Source organism: Bufo gargarizans, chromosome 2 (assembly GCF_014858855.1).
Source record: "Bufo gargarizans isolate SCDJY-AF-19 chromosome 2, ASM1485885v1, whole genome shotgun sequence".
In the NCBI taxonomy this organism is placed as follows: domain Eukaryota; kingdom Metazoa; phylum Chordata; class Amphibia; order Anura; family Bufonidae; genus Bufo; species Bufo gargarizans.
In genome coordinates, this window is record NC_058081.1 from 163510190 (window position 1) to 163534302 (window position 24113).

Genomic DNA, 24113 nt, shown 5'->3' on the forward strand with positions numbered 1-24113 from the left:
TTGCATACAGATCTAAACTGTGGTCAGATATCCTTTAACTAGGAAACCCAAGCTTTGCGATGTGTAGGGTCGCCAAACAATAGAGCATACACATTATATACTGGAAAGCACTTAATTCCCAAAGGAAAGTCATATGGACCCGACATATATCTGGATCACAGAATACAGTAACCTACAAAGTGGTCAAGTTGCCTACAGCAACGAGTCAGCCTTATATTCAGTAAACTGTGCACATTCCATTTTCATCTGCATTAGACTACATGCACACGAACCTTGTTTGTTTCTGTTCCTTTTTTTTTTTTGCAGATAGGATGCGGACCCATTCATTTCAATGGGTCCGCAAAAAACACCGTGTGCTGTCCGCATCAGTATGTCCGTTCCGTTGCCCGTAAAAAAAAATAGTGCATGTCCTATTTTTTTCTAGTTTGTGGACAAGGATAGGCATTATTAAAATGGATCTGCAAAAAAAACGGATGCCATACGGAACCTCATCCGTTTTTTTTTTGCGGACCGCAAAACACATACGGCCGTGTGCATGTAGCCTTAAAGGGGTTGTCCAAGTTATATTTATTGATGACCTATCCTCAGGATAGGTCATCAATATCAGATTGGCGGGTGTCGACACCCGACACCCCCTCCGATCAGCTGTTTGAAGAGAAGGCGTGCGCGGTGTCAGCGCTGCCTCCTCTTCACTGTTTACCTTCTAGCCGTTGCATCTGCAGTGGTGAGCAGGTGTAATTACACCCAAGCCTTCCTATTGAAATGAATGGGACGGTTAGGTGTAATTACACCTGCTCACCACTGCAGATGCAACGGCTAAAGGTAAACAGTGAAGAGGAGGCAGCGCTGACACCGCGCACGCCTTCTCTTCAAACAGCTGATCGGAGGGGGTGCCGGGTGTCGGACCCCCGCCGATCTGATATTGATGACCTATCCTGAGGATAGGCCATCAATAAATATGACTTGGACAACCCCTTTAAGCTGTCATTTTGTGATTCAAGTGAAAACAATTGAGAGCACCTAATGTTCTTCAGTGAGAACCTCTCTATTTGTCATTCCTGTCCTCCAGAATAATTCACATTAAAAAGTAGTAGAGCAGCTTTTTTGGGGAGAAGGGTTACAACAAATAGGAATGCTTCATAAAGAGAGAAAAAAAAAAAAAAAGTTGAATATTTGGGGGTGAAGTATTTGATCAAACAACTCAATATCAAGAATCAGAGCACATAAATGATTGGGTAGACATGTAAGAACTTTAATGGAACAAGCAGAAAAGGCAGACCAGAACCGTCCCAAGATGGAAAAAAACAGCCCTGCAAGAAATCGGGGACCTGCCCTGTTCTGAGCAACATCAGCTCAAGAGGCCAGTTTAGATTGTGGAAAAGAATATTAAGAGATGGCTTTTTCCACAATTATCTTCTAGCATTCAGCACAGAAAAATACTCCTCTTCAGAGTACAACATCTTTACCCCATGGCAAATAAATATTTGGTCATAAAACCATATACATAAAAATACATGAAAAATTATTTTAACAAAAAAACTTATATTATTATACTTACTAATAATATTATACCTTTGGACCCTTTGATAAATACAGTGGGGGAGATGTATAAAACTGGTGTAAAGGAGAACTGGCTTAGTTCCCCATAGAAACTAGATTCCTAAGGAGCTCTGAATAATGAAGGGTGGAATCTGGTTGCTATGGGCAACTAAACCAGTTTTCCTTTACACCAGTTTTGGCATTTTCATTCTGCAGAGATATATTCCAGAGTTGAACATGAGCTTTGCACCACATGTAGAACTTAGAAGCTTATGAGTAGGTTCTACCAAACAAAGGAAAAAAGGTTTAGATGTGCAGTAATGATGAGTGTCTGACTACAGGGCTCTGATCAGGCTATACGAAGACATAAAAAGTGGCCTAGAAGTACATAATCTAGTGCAATAGTGCCTTGCACGTGCACGAAACTCCAATACGGAACGGTCTCCTATAGTTCATGCTGATTCGTAGCAGAGAAGGTGCAACTACAGGGCATGGCTGTCTTTTAGAAATATTCCAGTAGCACAAGCTTAAGATGTACCACATTCCTAATATCATGGGCTTAAATAAATACAATGCACAGATCATCAGCATAGAATAGCGAAGAAAAACACAACAAACATAATTAAAACCATCAGCTGCAAATAATACTGTGTTGAATGGAAACACTCAAATATGACATAAAAATCCATAACGGACTGTACCCGAATGTTACGAGATCCTATTTGTTCTTTAAGGCTTTTTTTTTTTTTTATATATTTGATTTAATTAAAAAATGCTATTTTATCAGCTCTCCGTATGTGCTTAAGCTGCCTCTTCTTTCCAGGTAAATGATTGTGGCTCACCCTACCAAAGATCACATTGAACTGTAAACATACTGGATAATAAAGAGACGAGGATTTTATTTGTAGTGCCTAATGCGGAGACTGGAACACAAAACACAGCAGCACATTAATATGCATAGTAAACCACGGTGCTAAGAAACATCTACGTTACACGGTAAGCAGAGATTTTTCCAATACTTTTATAGAAATGTTCCCCCCCCTAACATAAATAATGATGTGGTTTGGCGTATGCAGGTATGTACACACCCAAACTGATCAATCTATCACTATTTAACCTAACACCATAAGCCATACCTTCCTGGTCACATATAGAACATTTCCTGACTCACATCCCTGCTTCTCTTTTCAGGAAGGCAACAGTTACTATTCGTAGGACATCTGGATGAAGACCAAGGCAAGTCTCCAAAAGTGAAGGCGGTAAAGACCATTTGAGTGCACCTGTCTAGCAGTCTCTTACACATGATGTACACAGGAGACCTGTGACTTTTAGTATCTAAGGATGCAATGGTGAAATCCAGAATGCTTAGAGGTCTGAGCGATTTGACATCAGTGGTGATTTATTTACACGCGTGAGATGAATCCTAGGGCGAGACTGCCAGGGATTTGAATAGTCTCTAAAGCAAGGGAAGATGGGTTAAATGGGAAGGTGACGGGGAAGATGTGCTTGGCATCCATTAGCAGCTGAGGCGAGTCCTTCCGGTCCCTTAGACGCAACTGAAAGACAAAAAGTTTTAAAATTTCTATAAAAAAAAAAAAAAAACTAAAAAATATAAAAAATGATATAGTTATATTAGTTATGTTGCTAAATCAGATATAATTGCACCTGAACACATCAGAAAACTACCAATGAGTGAGTCTAGATTGACAGGTTGAGAAGCACTTTCCTGTGCTGGCTCAAGACTGCACTTGTCCATTGTCATTACCAAGCTCAGGCTTCAACTGAGGCCTAGTAGAGGACAGTGAGGGATCTCCAGCATGACCCCATTTAGGTTAACAAACTTTCATGGAAACTAAAAAAAACTTTTCTTTATTTATTTTTTTAACAAGAGTTCTACTACACTTAAAGGGGTTGTCTCAGTTTGCCATTTCTGGCGTCCGGAAGCAGCTTAGCTTCTTCTGCTACGCTGTTTGTGTAGCTCCCATTCACTACAATAGAAATTACGGAAACAGCAGAGCTTAACATTAGTCCCATTCCACGGTGACCTGGGACAACCCCCTTTAACCTAATAGTTTATGTCTTCATGAATTGACATCTAACTCCCTGGGATGCAGTAACTATAAGAGGAAGAAGGCGCATACTTTACCTGTATGTTGCGTATAAATGATACAAGTACCCTCTCTTCAAATTCATTGACTGGAGTATAAAGATTCAACACCTTCACAATCTGTAAAGACAACATCTTATGTTATGTATGGTGCACAAACAGCAATGACGGGGAAAAAGCTAAAGCCGAAGGCTGCAAGTAGAAGATCAAGTAATGCTAGTCAGCCCCCTTACATTAGCAGTAGAAAGGGCTGCCCAGTGTAGCATGGTGCAAATATCACTTGCCCATATTCTATGACAACCCCACACAGAAGTAGATGATCACCCAGTAATCACTTAGATTGTAAGCTAATTTGGATCATCTCCCCTCTAGACCATATGTCAGTATATGACAACATTAAGTGCTGATATATTAGCTTGAGTAGTATGTACACAGGGTACTGCTGATTACCTGAGCAGTCGTCAGAGCATTGCACATTGAGCAGATGGCCTCCGCATCCTCATCGGTTTTCTTCTTCACTTGTAGCAACTGCGCAGCCTGAATTAAAGGTTCCAGGGTCTCCTTAGCTCCACTGTTCATCAGGTTTTTGTCACGCAGCCACTCTTCTAGCTGGCTTACATTGTACCTACAGAAAGACATACACAAAATACCAATATTGCAGTTGTATGTATCTAATGTCAATACGAGTCTCCTCTCCTAGCTCCAGAGGCAACAAGGACAAGTTTATCAGGTTTGTGGATACTCTGAACAAAAATGAAAAATAGGCCTGAAATTCTTTAGAAAACCTACAGCAGCAATCAATGCAATTTTGCACTGGGAAAGCCACCACCCTGTTCCACAGAAAAAAGGGATCCCGAGAGGCCAGTATCTACGGGTAAGTAGGAACTGTTCCAGCATGATTGATTTCCACTTGGAATCGAAAAAATTATATAAATCGACTAGTGGACAGGGCTTCTCCAAAGACCACCTTAAGACAGACGTTTCAACCGGCGGGCCACGAACAGGGAGAACTTACTTTCTCCCAAAAAAACATAGCCTTATTTCCATCTTTAATGTGGCTAATGTTGAAGAAAAAATTATTTTGAAGAAATATTGGCCAATATTACAGATGGACCTCATTGTGGCTAAAAGTGTCTCTTCTTTTCCAAGTGTAACATACCGCAGGAGCCTCAGGGATTGACTGGTACATAGCCATTACGTCCCCCCTACGCCATCTGGGACGTGGCTAGACCGTCGCCCCCTGGGGGTGTTTAGATGTGGGGCTTGTAAAGCCTGTGCTTTCATGTCCGTGTCCAAAACCATTACTTGCTCAGCTACCAACATTACTTATACCATCCGCAATTTTGTTAATTGTAGGAGTAAAGGAGTTCTCTATATCTGCCAGTGTCCCTGTCCCAAGGATTATATCGGGAAGACTTTCAGGGAGTTTAGAAAAAGGATTTGCGAGCATGTTGATGACGTTAGGAAGAGAAGAATGTTACGCCGGTTGCTATGCATGTTATTGAATGTCATGGAGGGAATTCTAAAGCCTTAAAATTTTCGGCCCTGGAACTTGTCCCCATCTCCCCCAAAAAGAGAGACTGGGACAAGAAAATTCTCTAGAGAGGCCGAATGGATATTTAGATTTATTTAAATCACAGGCACCCTCCGGCCTTAATGAAAGGCAGACTTTCACATGCTTCATATAGTTTATTGCCTGGTTCTGGGCCTTCACTTCTGTGTTGGGTCCCCTTTTCTTTGAGAGAATAAAACCTCAGCTTTTTTTATATAAACGACAGTTCAGACTGGTCATAAATGCATGAAGCATTCATAGGTTCTCATCTTAGGGTGTGAGTGATCCGAGGCACCCTTCAAATTTTAACCTGATTGCCTGTATCTATGTGCAAATTCAGGTATTCTACAACTGGCACGTGTGTCTTTCCCACTAAAGCAACTCTGCTAGGAGTTATTTCTTTTTTGAGGGAGAAAAGCCCCCCCCCCCCCCCTTCTCATCTAGGGGGGATAGTCATCATTATTCATTGTTATTTTTTTAAAATTAATATTCTGTCCCCTTATTCTGTCTGAGTTGAATAGAAGGGTGCAGGACAATATGGGTGGTTTTCTTTATCTTAAGTAGCCCCCATCTGTACTATCGGGCAGAGGTTTGTTTTTGTGGGGCGCTCCACCCACTGTTACCCATGCCTGTCAGAGGGCTGTGTGTGGGGTGGCGCTCATCCCGGTTGTGCTGGAGCTCATGCGATACACTGAACAGGAAGTGACGCATGCGTTCCAGGACACCGGAAGTAGAACAACGGCGTGGCTCAAAGGACCGTAAGCGCAGTCATCGTCTCCTCATTACAGTGGGGAAGATGTGATGTAATCAGCTCCCTCTTTTGGTGTACCCAGCGTTCATCATAAGGTCTGCCTATCTTTTATAATCCTTTTGGAATGTTATCAGTTCTGAAAGTTATCAGCTATTATCCCTGGATGAAGAATGTGACTGTTATTAGTTATGTGTACTCAGCTACTGTCCATTATCCCTGGACTAAGTATTCTATTGTTATGACTTTCATGTATTCAGCTTATATGTACCCAGCTATTTATGTATTCAGCTACCATTTCGATATGTACTTAGCTATTTACTAACCCCCTGAGGAACCCTTAATGGGTGAAACGCGTTGGGGTTATTATATTAATTAACTATGACTAAGGGCTCGTTCACACGACTGTTGGTGTCCCGTTCCCGTATTGCGAAACGCATTTGCAGATCCGCAATACACGGGCATCGCTCCGTTGTCATTCCGCATCACGGATGCAGACCCAAACCCCAGAAAGCATTCCGTAGTGTTCCGTTACATGCCTCCGCACCGCAAAAAGAACGGAGGGATCGCGGACCCATTCTAATGAATGGGTCTGCGATCCCCATGCGCCTACCCCACGAAAGGTGCCCGTGCATTGCGGACCGCAATTTGCGGTTCACAGCATGGGCACGGGAGACCAACGGTTGTGTGAACGAGCCCTAAGGGATAGGTACATTGTTACTTCTTTTTTCTATCTGTACTAATTCATCCATTTACTCCCCTCCATGGGGAATTTTCTCTACCTAGGACTAATTTGGGGTCAGACAGGGCAGGTACGAGGACAGGGAAATCCCACCATCGGGGATTGTCCCTGGGCAGAGGCTTAGTTAGGGCGGGCATAGGGAGAGTTTCCTTTTCTCCCCCATTTCTGGTCATTTCTCTAGACCTTTGATTCCTGCCTCTGTCAACTGCACCTTTATCCTGATATCAACACATTCCATTCCTGTGTGTTTCTAGTGGATGCCACATGCCCAGTTGTATTTGGGCCATATCATAGCCCTGGTGTATTTTTTTGTTCGTCTAAAATTATAGGACGTCCTTTTATCTGATGTAGATTAAAAGTTAAGTCTTAAGGGTCCTTAATTTTCCTTTAGTTGTGTTTATACTCCAGTGGTTTGGCCTGTAGTTAATATCTCCGAAACCATATTAACCAATTAAAGAGATTGTCTGAATAATAACAACAAAATTGTACCTGTTTTCTCTGCTGTTTCTTTGAGCATTGTGCTGCGGGTCCTCCCGGAACTGACGTGCCGTGCACAAGTCACCGTTGCAGCCAATCGCTGGCCTGAGCTATGCATGGGACATCCTGCTGAGGCCAGTGGTTGGCTGCAGAAGTGACCTGCGTGCACAGAACATTGCTGCAGCCAGAAAAACTGTGAGGACCGAAGCACATTGCAGGAAGAAACAGCAGAGAAAGCAGGTGAGTACTCGATTTATTTTAGTTTTTTTTTATATAACTCAGACAACACATTTAAACAATCCTAAGCTACAAATACACCAGTGGCACATATTCTACAATTATTGTCACTGTAACTTCCCTTGAATGTCCCAGTCATGAAAATCTATAGAAACAGTCATGGCAATTCAATGCATCAAACTCTGCAGAAAGATGGAGTGGGACTGGTATAATTCCAGGTAACTCCATAGGGAAGAAAGTGATGGGTGGTTGCATACATTTTTTTAAAAAAAATGCTACGTAGTGTGAATAATAAAAAGATTCTTTAAAAATGCATAAAGTCATGGTTTTGTGTGTTTTGCCATGTAAAAAAACGCCTATGTGTCAACAAATTTAATTCTCAATACTATACTGGGAAGAAGGGGTGCAAATAAGCTCTTAACAAGTATTGCATCGAATGCCGTCAGATTGCATCCCTTCTTCCCCGAATTCCAGAGGAGCATGCATAGCCTATAAGTCTCCTCATGCCGATTAAGTGCTCTCTGCAAGGTGAGATAGTACACCCCTCCTCCCCCCCCCAGTACTCTACTGTTTACTAAGCGAGACTTGATTTTCAATTTTGGTTGGAACTGGTTCTTTCAATACTTATGAAAGACTACATAATATATTTAGACTAAATCGACTCACATATTCAATCCTGCATAAAATAACATATTATGAGGACTATGTTATGTATGCATTTAACAGACATAGTCAACTATAATACAGAAAATACGTAAATTGAGAGCCATGACCTTTGATAGGCAAGCTATTTAAGCACTCTGTTTTATAGATGTTTTACTGCATTGATTGGCTTGGTCTTCTGCACTCTTGGTTTACAAGAAGATTCCATAGTACGGGTACCTGCAATTATGCATACTAGTAGATACAAACATAGTTTGTATCAACCTTTCCCTATCCGTTGACAAAGACTACTTCTGCATCAAAACCTTAACGTACAAACGTAGCCTTAAAGGGAGTCTTTCACCTAAAATGACCATTATACACCACAAACATGATGATATCCATTACATTCCCCATATTATAATCTTACCTTTGATATTGCTGTCCGTCGCCTATTCGCTCTTAAAAACACTTTTATTCCATATGCTAATCAGGTTCTGAAGGTGCCCAGGGGCGGCGTTTATGCGGCCGGTGCCCAGGCTCCACGGCGCTGTTCAAATCAAACCCCTCCCCTTTCACCCCTCTGGCCCGCCCTCGGTTCTTCAGATACCATCCTCCAAGTCAATGACAAATCCGGCGCCTGCGCACTCCATTACTCACTAGGGCAGAGGCAGCAGAGCGTTTAATGCGCATGCGCCGGCCCGTACATCCCGATCTAGCCGGCGGAAGTAAACTGCCAAAATATCGGGATGTACGGGCCGGCGCATGCGCATTAAACGCTCTGCTGCCTCTGCCCTAGTAAGTAATGGAGTGCGCAGGCGCAGGCGCCGGATTTGTCATTGACTTGGAGGATGGTATCTGAAGAACCGAGGGCGGGCCAGAGGGGTGAAAGGGGAGGGGTTTGATTTGAACAGCGCCGTGGAGCCTGGGCACCGGCCGCATAAACGCCGCCCCTGGGCACCTTCAGAACCTGATTAGCATATGGAATAAAAGTGTTTTTAAGAGCGAATAGGCGACGGACAGCAATATCAAAGGTAAGATTATAATATGGGGAATGTAATGGATATCATCATGTTTGTGGTGTATAATGGTCATTTTAGGTGAAAGACTCCCTTTAAAGATATGCCTTCAGAAGCATTGTTAGAAGTTCTCACTGATCAATCAATGAACAAGCCAAGACCCTTTGGCTCATGACAGATTCTCTTTGAAATAACAGCACACCATCGTTCTTTTAATTTTGCAGGTTGAATATGCATATGCAATGGTTTTCTAGAAACAGACCAATTGTGACAATGGTCCTCACCTTATCTGCATCCCTTTGCTCCATGAGCACATATCCTTTCTGAGCAGCAGGTTGTTGAGTGTGACGGCGCCAATAATGTAGAACATCTGCTTCACCACCTGCTTGATGAGCTCTGGGTCCATACCGTGCTGACACAGTATGGAATGGAAAGTGTTCAGTTGCCTCACTATGGAGTCCAAAGTATACGTTCCTTCATCAGCTATACTGGATGTCCTCTTTCGCAAACCTGTAGGTTTCACCCCTGAGACGCCCTGAATGGTCTCGTGCTCCAACATTCCAGAAACTGAAGAACACAAAAATATAATATTTACTGAAATATATATGAACTATTCACTGTAATGACCAATTAGGATGACTGTTATTACAAACAGAGAATTACAAAGAATCACATCTTTACGTGATTTTCATTGGATTTGGCAACATACAAATTGTAATCGACATTAATCTAACATAACAATATGTGAAAACAAAGTGCTTACACTCTGACAGGGGGAGACAATGTGGTGGAGGTCTACTGTTGAAACTTGGGGGGTCTTATGATCTACTCCCTACCTAGTTGTGACAGGATCATGGAATGAAATCAGGGCTGTTGCTAGAGTCGTTCTGCTCTTTTTAAATAAAGTTGTTCTTAGACAGGCACATTGATGCCATCATCAGTCTATAGGACTAAAATGGTCTGTAGTCTACATGGGTGAGCAGTGGGGCATAAAGTCAATGACTCACAGTGCTCCCCCCCCACAGTTTTTAACCTCATCTGTGTCTTGTTGAAATAAAAAGTTTAAAATTACACCAGACATAGTGCCATTTATGGATACATCACCGCTGAACCAGTGATTGGCTGCAGCAGAGCATATGACCATGCCCATGCTGCCAGCAGAAAAAAAACTAGGGACCGGATGATGGGCACACCAGAGCCATCGCAGAGGACTGAAACAGCGGGGAGCAGGCAAGTATGAGTCTTTCGCTTTCTGTGGCAGGCTGCCATAGTTAGGTAAAAACTATTCATTCTTGGACAACCTCTTTTAAAATCCCAGTACTAAGAAATATATAGTGAAGATTAGTGTTGATCACGAATATTCGAATTTCTAATATAGTTATATATATTTGTAATTTCGAATATTCGATTTCTTATTTTTTCGATTTTTTTTTTTAATCAGTACACATGATCCCTCCCTGCTTCTAGCTTGTGAGCCAATAAGAAGGCTGCAATATACTTGACTTTAGGAGTAGTAGTGTTTGCGAATTTTGCTCTATATTCGTTTTTTTTAATATTCGCTATATTGCTATATATTCTTGTTTTAGAATATTACAGTATTTTTCGCCCTATAAGACGCACCGGCCCATAAGACGCACCTAGGTTTTTGGGGAGGAAAATAAGAAAAAAATTATTTTTAACCAAAAGGTGTTGGTGGGTTTGGAACTAATGGTGGTCTGTAAGTGGCACTATTACTGGGGATCTGTGAAGGACACTTATGGGGGGGATCTGTGGATGACGGACACTGTTATGGGGGGGATCTGTGGATGACGGACACTGTTATGGGGGGATCTGTGGATGACTGACACTGTTATGGGGGGGATCTGTGGATGACTGACACACTGTTATGGGGGGGGATCTGTGGATGACTGACACACTGTTATGGGGGGGATCTGTGGATGACTGACACACTGTTACAGGGGGGGGGGATCTGTGGATGACTGACACACTGTTACAGGGGGGGGGGATCTGTGGATGACTGACTCACTGTTACAGGGGGGGGGGGATCTGTGGATGACTGACACACTGTTACAGGGGGGGGATCTGTGGATGGTACTGTTACAGGGGGGGGGGGGGATCTGTGGATGACTGACACACTGTTACAGGGGGGGGATCTGTGGATGGCACTGTTACAGGGGGGGGTCTGTGGATGGCACTGTTACAGGGGGGGGGGGGGATCTGTGGATGGCACTGTTACAGGGGGGGGGGGGATCTGTGGATGGCACTGTTACAGGGGGGATCTGTGGGTGGCACTGTTACAGGGGGGATCTGTGGGTGGCACTGTTACAGGGGGGATCTGTGGGTGGCACTGTTACAGGGGGGATCTGTGGGTGGCACTGTTACAGGGGGGATCTGTGGGTGGCACTGTTACAGGGGGGATCTGTGGGTGGCACTGTTACAGGGGGGATCTGTGGGTGGCACTGTTACAGGGGGGATCTGTGGGTGGCACTGTTACAGGGGGGATCTGTGGGTGGCACTGTTACAGGGGGGATCTGTGGGTGGCACTGTTATATATGTGCCATCCACAGACCCCCCACCCCATAACAGTGGCATCCACAGCCCCCCAGCCCATAACAGTGGCATCCACAGCCCCCCAGCCCATAACAGTGGCATCCACAGACCCCCCCCTTAACTGTGCCATCCACGGATCAGCTCGATCAACCACCCGCCCCCCACCAGTATACTAATATTAAATGTCTTATTCAATTAAAATGTATTAGATATGCCCCCTCACTCCTATTTTGCTAATCGAACCTTAAATCATTTTCCTAGGTGCTGTAATGCAGGCCGGGCGGCCGGCGCGTCGCTCGCTGACATCACTTGCCTGCGCCGCCTGCTTCATTCATAAAGTAGGCGGTGCAGGCACGTGACATCAAGGAGTTACGCTGCCGCCCGCCCGGCCTGCATTACAGCACCTAGGAATAGGATTTAAGGTACGATTAGCAATATAGGAGTGAGGGGGCATATATAATACAATTTAATTGAATAAGACATTTAATATTAGTATACCGGAGCGGCGGGGCTATAGTACATTGATTGCACCGCCCCGCCGCTATTCCCGGCCCCCAGCTCCTCCTCCCAGTCCCTCCCCCGGTCACTCTACATCGCATCCAGCGATGTTAAATTGTCAGCATTCGCCCCATAAGACGCAGGGGCATTTCCCCCCGATTTTTTTGGGGGGGTAGAGTGCGTCTTATGGGGCGAAAAATACGGTAAGAATATTCGAAAAAACTAAGTTATAGCAATACAGCGAATATTCGAAAAAAAATCGAATATAGAGCAATTTATCTAATATAGTGCTATAATCTTCTTTGTCTAATAGTTGTAAGTTGAAAAATTCGCAAAAAAAAATCGAATCCGAAAATTCAAATTACGAAAATTAGCATATTACACAATCATTACAAAAAAAAAAAAAAAAAATCGCAAATTTTCTAATATTCGACGAATATTATAAAAAATATTCGCAAAATATCGCGAATTCGAATATGACCCCTGCCGCTCATCACTAGTGAAGATTACCAGAACTTTTTGGGATCCTTCAGATATTATGAATTCAGATGACCCTATTTACTTATTTATTTTACTTCAGGAAGATGGCATAACTAGTTATTTTCTGTTTTGCTTTCAAAGAGTTTTTCAACCAAAAACACTACTGTTCCTTAATAAAAGTATTGACAGGCCACCTAATGATCTAATAGCCCATGGTATAGCAGGCAGATGGATCAAGAATGAGAATACAGGACTGGAAGAAAAAGCATGGACTAGTTTTAGCAATTTTTTTTCCTTAAAGAGGTTGTCCAACCCTATACAAATGATGTTCAGCTGCCATGCACCGGAACTTGAAAGCTCTGTCCATATTGCTACAGTAACCAGCTTCGCCCACTGCACAATTCTTATTGAACTGAATGGAAGGAGCGCTACAGTAACCAGCTCCATCCAATGCACAACAGATGGAAATGTGTAGTTTGAGCAGCAGAGCTTCTCCTAAACAGCTGATAGGCAGTGGTGCGGGATGTCAGCCTCTGCTGATCATATAGTGATGGTCTATCCTGAGGCTAGGCCATCACTTACAAAAGGTCGGACAACCACTTTAAATAAGCAGTGGAACAGTCTGTGTATAACAGTCTCAGATACTTTTGACATTACATAGAGTGTGACGTTTTTTGGTATACATTATAGGTAGAGCCATATGGGTTAGGTCTCCTGTGGAAAATCGACTGTGTGTGTGGAAGAAATCCACAGAACAACACACTGCAGATCTATACTGAGGGCCTAAACCATAATAAATGTACGGGTAAACCAAAACTACAGACAACTCTAATAATTACCATACGATACGTATAAATAAAATATAAATCTTTATTAATACATCAGTATCGTAATAAGAATAAAATAGTGGCAGAATACATTTATAGAGGATGATAAAAAGATACAAAAACACCTCCCTAGTGATGCCAATAAGGGCCCATTCACACGACTGTAACGGCTTCATGCCTATACTGCAAATGCTGGGTTTCTGCAATATACGGGCACTGGCCGTGTGCACTGCATGATGCAGACCCACTGACTTGAATGGGTCAGCGATCCGCAAGATACAGGCAAAAACAAGACATGTCCTATCTTTTATGGATCGGAAGCCCACGGAAACACTACGTAGCACTGCTGTGGGCTTCTGATCCATGCCTCCACACTGCAAAAGATAGGACATCCCCCATCTTTGCCAGTATCTTGCGGATTCAAGTCAATGGGTCCGCATCCGTTCAACAGAGTGCACACGACTGGTGCCCGTGCATTGCTATTTGCGGTCTGCAGCACGGGAACGGAGCCCTTACATTCGTCTGAATGAGCCCTAACAATGTGAAATATACAAAAGGATTTCAATAATAAAACTGGGGTAACTGGTTTTGTAAACTCAGTTTTGTTACTGAAAACCTTTTGTATACTTCACACTGTTAATCACATCACCAGGGAGGTGGTTTTATATCTTTTTATCATCCTCTATGTATGAGGTCTTTAGTCTAGGGCAGTGATGGCGGACCTTTCAGAGGCCGAGTGCCGAAACTGCAACCCAAAACCCACTTATTTATTGCAAAGTGCCAACATGGAAATTTAATCTGAATACTACCGTCCATACTAGTATATCTTCCATGTACTTGATCATTATCTATAATATCCTGCCTACATTCAGTGCGCTGCCTGTGCTGTCCATAGTGCACCCTGCGCTGATGAGTGGCAGGAAAAGTCTAAGGCATATTGGTACACCATAGACTTTTTCCAGGGTGTGGGTGCCAACAGAGAGGCCTCTGAGTGCCGCCTCTAGCACCCGTGCCATAGGTTCGCCACCACTGGTCTAGGGCTACAGTGAAAGTTCAGATGTAAAGACTACCATACAACTTTTACATGAGGAAGACCTTGTTTGCTGTGGATATTACCCTATGTATTGAAATGATGAAATCCATGGTGAAAATCAACAAGCTTTCCGCACAAGAATGAGCAGGTAGAGTCACGCTGCACGTGGCCTATACAGTACCGGTATGTCCTCAAAATAATTAAATATGTGGCACCTTTAGGTTTTATAGTTGCCACCAAACAAGTAATGGTACAGACACTGGGGGACATTTACTAAGCGTGTCGCACCAGAATTATGCACCAAAAAGAATGGAGTTTTGATTTGCTCCAAATTGTTTTCTCCAGAATTTTCACCATAAAGAATGTATCATGCCAGAAATGAGTTATAAATGTCAAAGTGGGCGGCGCTATCAAAATGGCGCATGTTATTCCTCATTTATCATCCTCTTATCGGGAGAAATGGCTCAAATTGTTGCGGACAATTAAGTCAGCTTATGTGGTGGCGGTTTGACAAAAAGTCGCATTTATGAAAAGAAAGCACAACTCTTAGTGGGAACAAGTGATCGGTAAATATTAAAACAGCATTATTTTTATCTAATTTAAATGAGCTAAACAGCAGGGTTCTGTCAGTAAATTGACTGACTACAACAAAAACGTCCCGAGTGAGACAAAAGTCGGAATTTACCTGTGGAAATGTCGCAAATAGGTTTTAAAAGTCGCAAGTGTGGTCTGGCAGCGCTGCCTGAAATGGGGCATTTCTGTTTTTATAAAAAGTTGCATTTTCGTGCTATTTGCGGTAAAATGTCACAAATAAAGTTTATATTTATAAAAAGTCACATTTTAAAAGTGCCGTGCGCCTTTTGATATATGAGGTGAAATACATCACCACTTTTGATTTGTGAGGTTAGTATTTTTTTTTTGGGCGCAATTTATATTGATAAATGTCCTGCAATGTATCTTGACAATTTAGCGCTTGAACATAAATATTGACACAATAATCTCGATTTCATATTACTCACCGATCATTGGCTGTAATATATTCTCAAGCACCCTGACCAGCTGCTGATAGATCTGAATAGCCAAATCACTCAACACTTGTCTGTATTCAGCAAGGTCAAAGTTTGTGAGGCAGTGTTCATTCTGCCGGCTTGTGTTGTGCTTCATGAAGGACTAGAGAAAGAGGAAGGAAGGCAATCAGCTGACATAGATGGACATCCCTATAAATTTATTTGGGGTAAACACTGGGGGAGATTGATCAAAACTGACAAAGGAAAACTGGCTTAGGTGCCCAGGGCAACCAATCAGATTCCTTCTTTAATTTTTTAAAGGAGCTTTGAAAAATGAAAGAATACGGGCAACTAAGCCAGTTCTACTTTACACCAGTTTTGATAATGCTTTCCCCATTGACTTTTCATTTGCATCCTGCGTAGGTTTCTGTGTCTTTTTGTCGCGCCCCTTGTGGTGCCATTGGTTATCAGTCTTGGCACTCAAAAATACATGGTCCACGATTCCCCTACTCTGGTATCTGAAAACAGATCCTCACTCTTCAGACTCCTCTTCGCTCCCCCGTCTTCTGGGGGAGATGTCACATGACCGAGGGCACGGGTTCAGTGGGAGTTGAAACCGCTGGAAGATTTGTCACATTGAGCAGTGACATTTTGAATTCTCGGCATGCGATTAGAATAAAAAACCTGATTTGACTTCATCATCCAGGATTAAGAACCCATTCCATTTTTTTATTTTTTATTTTTTTTGCGGGTCGACAGCACAGCACGGACATTTGTATTCTGCCAGCACACGGTGTGCTGTCTGCATTTTTTGCAGCGCCATTTTAATGAATGGTTCTGCATGTGGAACAAAAATAAAGGGAATGCAATTAAAAGTATATAGCTAGAACTGTCTAAGATGTTCCCGACCACCAGTCGGTTGGGAAACAGTAGAGTGCGCCGGCGCTCGCTGTTTCAATAGCTCAAGTTGCCATAAATGAGAGGTATAGAAACAGCGTAGCACAGCAAGCTATATGTTTCCCTAACTTGGACACAGTATAGCTTGCTGTACTACGCTGTTTCTATACCTCTCATGCACAGCAATTTGAGCTACTGAAACACCAGAGTTCTCTGCTATTACTTGGCCAGCTGGTGGTCAGGACAGTGTCGCATTATGCCGTTTTCCTTTAAAAGCAAAAAAATATACTATATTTTTTGCTTTACAAGATGCACCTAGGTTTTAGAGAAGGAAAATAAGAAAAAAAAAGTATCAGACCCTATATCAGGACCTCCTATCAGATCCCCGTATCAGACCCCCTTTAGTCCTACATGCCAGACCCCTGTATCAGACCTTAAAATAAATACATTAACTAATCTCTCCTCCTCCGTCACTACTCTGCAAGTCTGGCAGTCTCTCCTTCAGTCACGCTCCCTGGTCTTCTTCCGGCCCGAGCCGCACAGTGACCTGACTGTGAAGTACTGATGCTGTACGCCGTCAGGACAGTGCAGCGTGGCCCCAGGAAGACCAGGGAGCGGTAAGTAATTACTCCCCATACCTACTGCGTACTATCGAGTGCTTCCATAATGGAAACACTAGACTAATGTTTGCTTTACAAGACACACTGCCATTTTCCCCTCACTTTTGGGGAAAAAAAGGAGTCTTATAAAGTGAGAACTATGGTATATCAAGTATCTATGGTCTAAGTGTCGCTATGATATTTAAAAACGGTCATAAGAAATTTCAGTAAGCAGACCAAATGGTACCTCTTCTCCACTGTACTGCTTCAGGCAATGCAGGAACCGGCAGGTGTTGGAAAGCCAGAAGGAGACGGTTTCAAAGTCATCCCCCCTTTTCTAGAATTGGAAATAAGAAAAAAAATAAAACACAACTAGAACACACTTTACCAACTGGATTGACGGCTCTTTAAATGTTCAAGGCAAAATGACTAAATAATAAATAGGTAAATGTTATATTTGTGTGCATGACAAAGTAAAAATTACTCCATGTTATATGTACACTGTACGGGTTAAATGCTAATAAGCAAAAAAGCCTAAGTTTCCTTGGCAGGAGTCTACTGGGTAGACATGCCATTGTTCAGCGGTGGAAAGAGGCCATGGTGCAGAACGTCTCGCTCCTCCAGGGGCCTGTAAGAATGCCAGTTCTGGCTTGGTGCCAACTTAGTCTCACATCTTGTCAATCGTATTATGGTCACAGTCATGCTGAGCGACTTGCATCATTGCTTCCATCCAGACATAGTCTCTACGGACTCTTTCCAAAAATAGAGCACATACACAGCGCCTGCTTTGATCATAAGCCACCTGACACAGTGTACTGGCTAAAAAAAATATAATAAATCAGGGTAGAACAGGAAGAAAAGAAATATATTTTACAAACTACCCAGAATATTTAAAGAGGTTGTCCTTTAAAAAATATTCTACAGTTTTTAGACCATCGCCTGGATCTGAAAACTTTTGTAATGGCATGTAATTAAAAACTCTGCATAGCCACCGAGTTATCCAATAAAATGTATCTGTATAGCGCCACCTGCTGTTTTTTCTTATTTCTGTGTCCAGCTCACTGAGATGGCCGCACATGCTCAGTTTCAATCTTCAACTGCCTCCTGCGCTATGACAGGAAGAGGGCTGCAGCAGAATGGACCCCCCCGCTGAGCTGCAGCAAAATGGACCCCCCCCCCCCCCCGCTGAGCTGCAGCAGAATGGACCCCCCCCCCCCGCTGAGCTGCAGCAGAATGGACCCCCCCTGCTGAGCTGCAGCAGAATGGACCCCCCCCCGCTGAGCTGCAGCAGAATGGACCCCCCCCCCCCGCTGAGCTGCAGCAGAATGGACCCCCCCCCCCCCCCGCTGAGCTGCAGCAGAATGGACCCCCCCCCCCCCCGCTGAGCTGCAGCAGAATGGGACCCTCCCGCTGAGCTGCAGCAGAAAAGACCCTCCCGCTGAGCTGCGGCAGAAAAGACCCTCCCGCTGAGCTGCGGCAGAAAAGACCCTCCCGCTGAGCTGCAGCAGAAAAGACCCTCCCGCTGAGCTGCAGCAGAAAAGACACCCCCGCTGAGCTGCAGCAGAAAAGACACTCCCGCTGAGCTGCAGCTGAAAATAATTTACCACTTGGCGGGAATGATGGAATGCTTTACCCACCTCTACAGCAAGCTTCTCTGGAGGTAGGAATGACAGTAGAGGTTCCCCTGGATATGTTCAGGGGATCCCCCACTATAATAAGGGTGATAATGTCCAGATTTATGTTTCAAGAAATGGAAATTCTTACAGTGTTTGAAATTGATTACCTTTAAGATCTTTTTGATGCCGTTAATGGTTGATGTGAGCAAGGAACGGACTTTCTGGTCATCGTTGAGGTAATCAGCGTGCCGCACACACATAAACAGAATGTAAGCTGGTAGTCCCGGAATGAGATTCACGGCAACACCACGGGGCTTCAAGTCTGATAGAGGGAACAATAGTAGGTATCATCAGGATCAACATACATGCAGTGCATCTTCTAATACTCTGATGTCTCAGGAGACTTTTTACTATATAGAGTATTATAGCCTTATCTGATGTTCTAAAGGAGGCATCTGATGTGCATGGCTATCAATAACATCGCCTCTTATAATAAAAGCCAGCCATGACTTTCTGCCGTGTTTGTCACTAATATCACTGGTGACTCACACATCTCACTGACTTATAACGGGGTCCGTCAGCTTCCATCTTAGATTCTGTAATTTTTAGGACAAGAATAAAGTTGCGTGCAAATCTGTCAAGACTGCCGACAGAGGCTCTGAATGGAGGCACTGACAGTGATGTGAACACATATAAAGTCAACCCCCTATTACATTAAAAAATGACTGTATAATGCTTACCTAATATAAGATTCTTTATGAGCTTCGGCTCATCATCCCTCTTATACTCCAGCATTCCTTGGAAGTCTTTCTCTTTACGGGGAATATTAAGTGGACGTATTGGCTCATCCACTATCTGACCAGGAGACACATTCTCCATTTGACCAACTATAGAAAAGAGGCACAAATAAATATATATATATATATATATATATATATATATACACACACACACACACACACACACAGTATATATATTCCTAAATAAAGATAGCATTGTAATATCTCACACAACACAACTGTTTTACCTTCAAGCTCTCCGATTTTCTTTGCAAACACTTTCAGCTGCTTTTTCAGTTTCCTGACTGTCTTATCTTGCTTCTCGAGCTGCTCCATTAGATCCTGCAGATATTAACATACTCTTAATCACACCACCCTCGTGAACACATTCAGAACTTACATAAAGACTGTTGGTAAGAAAAACTGACTGAAGAGCAAGTAAGAGCGCCACCAAGTGGCTTTAATATGCCTACACAGCATGCAAAAATCTGAATTCTACTATGTTACAATTCTGGTACATTCAGTCCTGTGCCCCTGGAATAGACTAGAGTTCTAAGCAGTGGCAATATGATACATATAGCTAAAGAAGGGGGACTGACTGCTAAAAGGTTATGTAGCTTTTCTAAATACAAAATGATATAAAGATTCATCACACAAGGCCACCCCTACTCCCCAAGTGCAGCCAATGCAGCTCTCCAGCAGGTGTGGGTCCTGTTGCTCAAATAATTGGACAATCAACCCCCTATGATGTCACTATCACCCTGACATTAATCCTCCCCATGTAAAGTCACTACTTATTCTGGAGCCTTAAAGTGGACATGTCAGGAAATGCACAGTATTTGGTCATTATGAAATCCGCATCCCTGGGATTTTATTTCATACTCTATAGGACACCCATCAACATATATCTCCGACAAACCCTGGTGAAGTCAACAGGGCAGTGATGCAGGTGACATCACTACTGTGCCATCGCCACCTGCTACAGTCTTGAAGACTCACAAGAAGCAGCCAGCACTCATTTTATAGGACTGGCACTCTTTGTCATAAGCCACTATGCCCCCAGCAGTAAAGACATCACCTACAATGTCACTGACATTGCCTACTATGACATAATCTGTCACATTGTCACACACACTGGTACTGTACAGTGTCTCAATAGGGGGAAACAAGCTCCAAGGTTCACGACTTCTCCTTCATGTCCTCTCACCCTGGTTGAACTTGATGGACATATGTCCTTTATTTTAACCATACCTATATAACGAACAGCCGAAACCCCAGACAGAGAAGCAACAACGAGCATTGCACACAGGTCCTAATCTAACTAAAGAACCCATGCACAGCACTCGCTGGGAGTCTTACGGTTGTCCAGCTTGAATGTCTACATGTCTACTGTCAGATTGTGCCTGGACAACCCCTTTAATAGAATACAAGTCAGCCTTTGTTGCTTTTTAATACATAGTGACACGGGTCAACAAGAAACACATCTATCAAGTTAAACCCGGCTTAGACCAATTATACTGTATATCACTAATTATACCCTCAGTGCCATGTAATTAAAAAATAATCTATACCTTTTGTGAATGTATGACCTCTTGGGGTAGGGCATGCAATAGATTTATACTCTAACTGTAAAGAATCCTTTCCTGTAGTGTCTGAAGATGTCTAAAAAAATATTTCCTCAACACGTAAAGAATGTGCCCTGGTCTTCTGTACAGTTCATGGAATGAAAAAAACAAGTCCAGCTCTTTGTACTGAACAAGCTTACAGTTATACGGGTTAATAAGATCATCTTTCTAAGGCGTCTTTTTCCCCCAAGATGAACGAGCCCAACTGTTCTTGCCTCTCATTATAAGAGACCTCTCATCCTATGTAATAATCTACTCACCAGCAGCCAAACCTTCCCAGCTCTGCTACATTCTGCAGTGAATTACATTTGTAAATCTGATAACAGAAGTGTATACAGAAACTACTGTTTAGGTAAGCTACCTATTTTAAAGAATTCTTTAAATACACATCAGTGGCATCTAATCTCTAATGATGGGTTATAAATGTGCTACTATACGCACATGAGGCGACTCTTACAGACATTGCCCTATAAATGTATTTAGTCCTACTCTCCTGTAATGGCTCCCAGTATCCCAGGCCCTGTGCATATGTCCGTATTTTAGGTCTGCATTCGATCTGCATTTTTTGCAGATCGGATGCTGAACCATTCATTTTAATGGGCCTGCAAAAGATGCCGTCTGCATCCGCCTGTCCATTCAGCCAGCATGCCAAAAGATATAGGACTTGTCTTATTCTTGTCCATTTTGAGGATAAAGATATGAAATTTCTAAAGGGGTTTTTAAAAATAAATAAAAAAAAGGCAGCATGGCCGGGATCCGGCTTTACGGACCAGCGAACAACAAAACACATTTGGCTGTGTGCATGGGGCCTTAATGGCCTCAAAATGGCAGTAATTTTTTCCTTAGAAACAAAAGCCATAGGGGATGGGTTAAGGGAAACCTAAATATTTTAAGATTACCAACCTTCTATTTGACATTAACGATCTAAAGGCCTACACCAGGCCATGTCTCATAAACGTGCTTATAATCTGAATCTAATGGTGTAAATGCCACCTGAAGAGCCTGGGAGGACGATGCATAAGATCTGGCATGGTAACACTCCCGCATGACAAATTATTCATTAATGAATACTGGAAAGAAATCACAGGCTTAGAAGAAGAAATAAGCGATACTTACTTTGTTCGCCAGCAAGAGGATCTAACATAAACACGCTATACACATGACACTGGCTTAGGAGGCATGCAATCTCGCTTTTAGCTGGAGTTAGTAAGAAAATGTGCATTTGTCACAGGACTCAACATGAAACGATGCGACGGAAAGCTGTGGGGTAATGAGCGCAGCCTCTTCACACAAACGTATCTAGACATGTATTGCTGTTAGCTATGGCGACAGAACAATCAGGCGCATGATTTACATACAATGATCCGTCTGTAAAGTGAAATCCGGTATGACTGATACTTCATGGGATCATCTGCATATAACTCCTCAAAATACTGAAAAAACAGGCAGCATGGATGGACCCTCTTTCTGCAGCAGGTGACTTAAACATTATTGGCTGTGGATCACACTAACACATTATATGGCTCATATTCTTATACAGTTCTCATCAACAAGTCAACAGACCTAGGACTAATGTAATTCGGTTATACGCCTACATATACCTCATCGGTGCACCCAATTCTTACTATTCCTCCAACACTAGGCTACATTGCAGGGGAGAACTACTAACAGATATCATGTACAATACAGAAAATAATCTCTAATAACTCCGTGTTCCCAACCAGTGGCTCCAAAGCCACAATGGATCTCGGGCCCCCTGCATGTGGCTCTCCAGCTGTTGGCAGCTGCAGATGTGTTCCGGCGGTGACCATTACTAGAACTTGATGAGGGTCAAACCCCTATATCACTGGCAGTTATTACAGGAGCAATGGCGGGAAATTGTCGGGCCAATTATCGGGAAAGAATGTAAATGCTCGCTCCAGATAATCAGTCCGTGTAAAGGCGCTGAAAATCACCTGATGAACGAGCAAAACGCTTGGTCATTGGGTGAAATTAACACGTTTATGTTGACACCTCAATAATCGTTCCTGGGCAACAGATTGTGCTACGGAAACAGTGATCTGCTAACCAGAATCAATGAGGATAGGCGATCGCAGTAGCCATTGCTCATCCCCATTCAGTGGAGGAGATTGCTGCATATGAATGCTGCTCTTACCTCCACTGACGAGCAGGCAATTATTGGGAAGGAATGTTCCCTCCCTGATAACTGCTGGCTCGGTTGGTGAGTGAAAATGCACCTTAAGGCCGAATGCACACGGCCATGTTCCGCGGCAGAGAGCGGTCCGTAGTATGTTGGGCTGGATTCCTGTTGAGAGCAGGAGCGCACGGCGTCATTGGTTGCTATGACGCCGTGTGCTGCATGTAGCCGCTGTACAGTAATAAACTTGTATAGTGTATTACTGTAGTGCAGCGGCGGCATGAAGCGCATGGCGTCATAGCAACCAATGACGCCGTGCGCTCCTGCTCTCAACAGGAATCCCGGCCGGGTTACCACGGACGCTCTCGGGCTTGGAACACGGCAGTGTGCATGAGGCCTAAGCGCCATCTTCATATGTTTAATCAGCTTTTTACCTTCTTATATACAGTGCGGCTCTACATTGTCTGCTGTTTTTTTTTTTAACTGGCTCATGACCTAAAAACGTTCAGGATCTCTGCTGTAACTTTTTTCTAAACATCTTCCTATTTTATGTCCGCTTTTACATAGAGCTTTTTTTCTATTGCATCTAAACAAGAAAATTATATATATTTTTTAAAATGTCCTACTATTCTATCTAGATCTATGTGTCTCCATGGTAACAGACTACAAACAAACCTTGTTAAAGTGGTTGTCCAGCGTGGACATAGTGTGCCGACATTTGACTGCTGCAGCTGTAACATAAGCTACTTTCACACTAGCGTTCTTGCTGGATCCGTCAGGGTTCCGCAAAAACGTTTCCGTTACTGATAATACAACCATCTGCATACGTTATGAACAGATCCGGTTGTATTATCTGTAACATACCCGAGACGGATCCGTCATGAACTCCATTGAAAGTCAATGGGGGACGCAGATTGTTTCAGAGAAAACGGATCCGTCCCCATTGACTTGCATTGGGGGTCATGACGGATCAGTCTTTATCAGTTTCCCAGGAAGGAAAGC

At 43.2% G+C, this 24113-nt stretch overlaps 1 protein-coding gene across 14 annotated transcripts in view; it reads right to left on the reverse strand.

Moving 5' to 3' along the window:
* Nucleotides 1–1231: 1231 nt before the first annotated feature.
* Nucleotides 1232–24113, reverse strand: part of MYO5A (myosin VA) — a 160722-nt gene continuing 137840 nt past the window's right edge. For 7 of the 14 annotated variants that reach the window (XM_044279651.1, XM_044279654.1, XM_044279649.1 and 4 more), the window contains 10 exons: nt 22333–22407; nt 19598–19691; nt 19311–19457; nt 18738–18892; nt 17202–17291; nt 15471–15621; nt 9348–9630; nt 4097–4271; nt 3686–3766; nt 1232–3095 (listed from right to left, as the gene is read on the reverse strand). In XM_044279651.1, the coding sequence (XP_044135586.1) occupies nt 2943–3095; nt 3686–3766; nt 4097–4271; nt 9348–9630; nt 15471–15621; nt 17202–17291; nt 18738–18892; nt 19311–19457; nt 19598–19691; nt 22333–22407 (1404 nt within the window). In that variant the 3' untranslated portion in view covers nt 1232–2942. The remainder of the gene's footprint in view (nt 3096–3685; nt 3767–4096; nt 4272–9347; nt 9631–15470; nt 15622–17201; nt 17292–18737; nt 18893–19310; nt 19458–19597; nt 19692–22332; nt 22408–24113) is intronic. The other 7 variants (XM_044279658.1, XM_044279660.1, XM_044279661.1 and 4 more) reach the window with 1 other exon arrangement.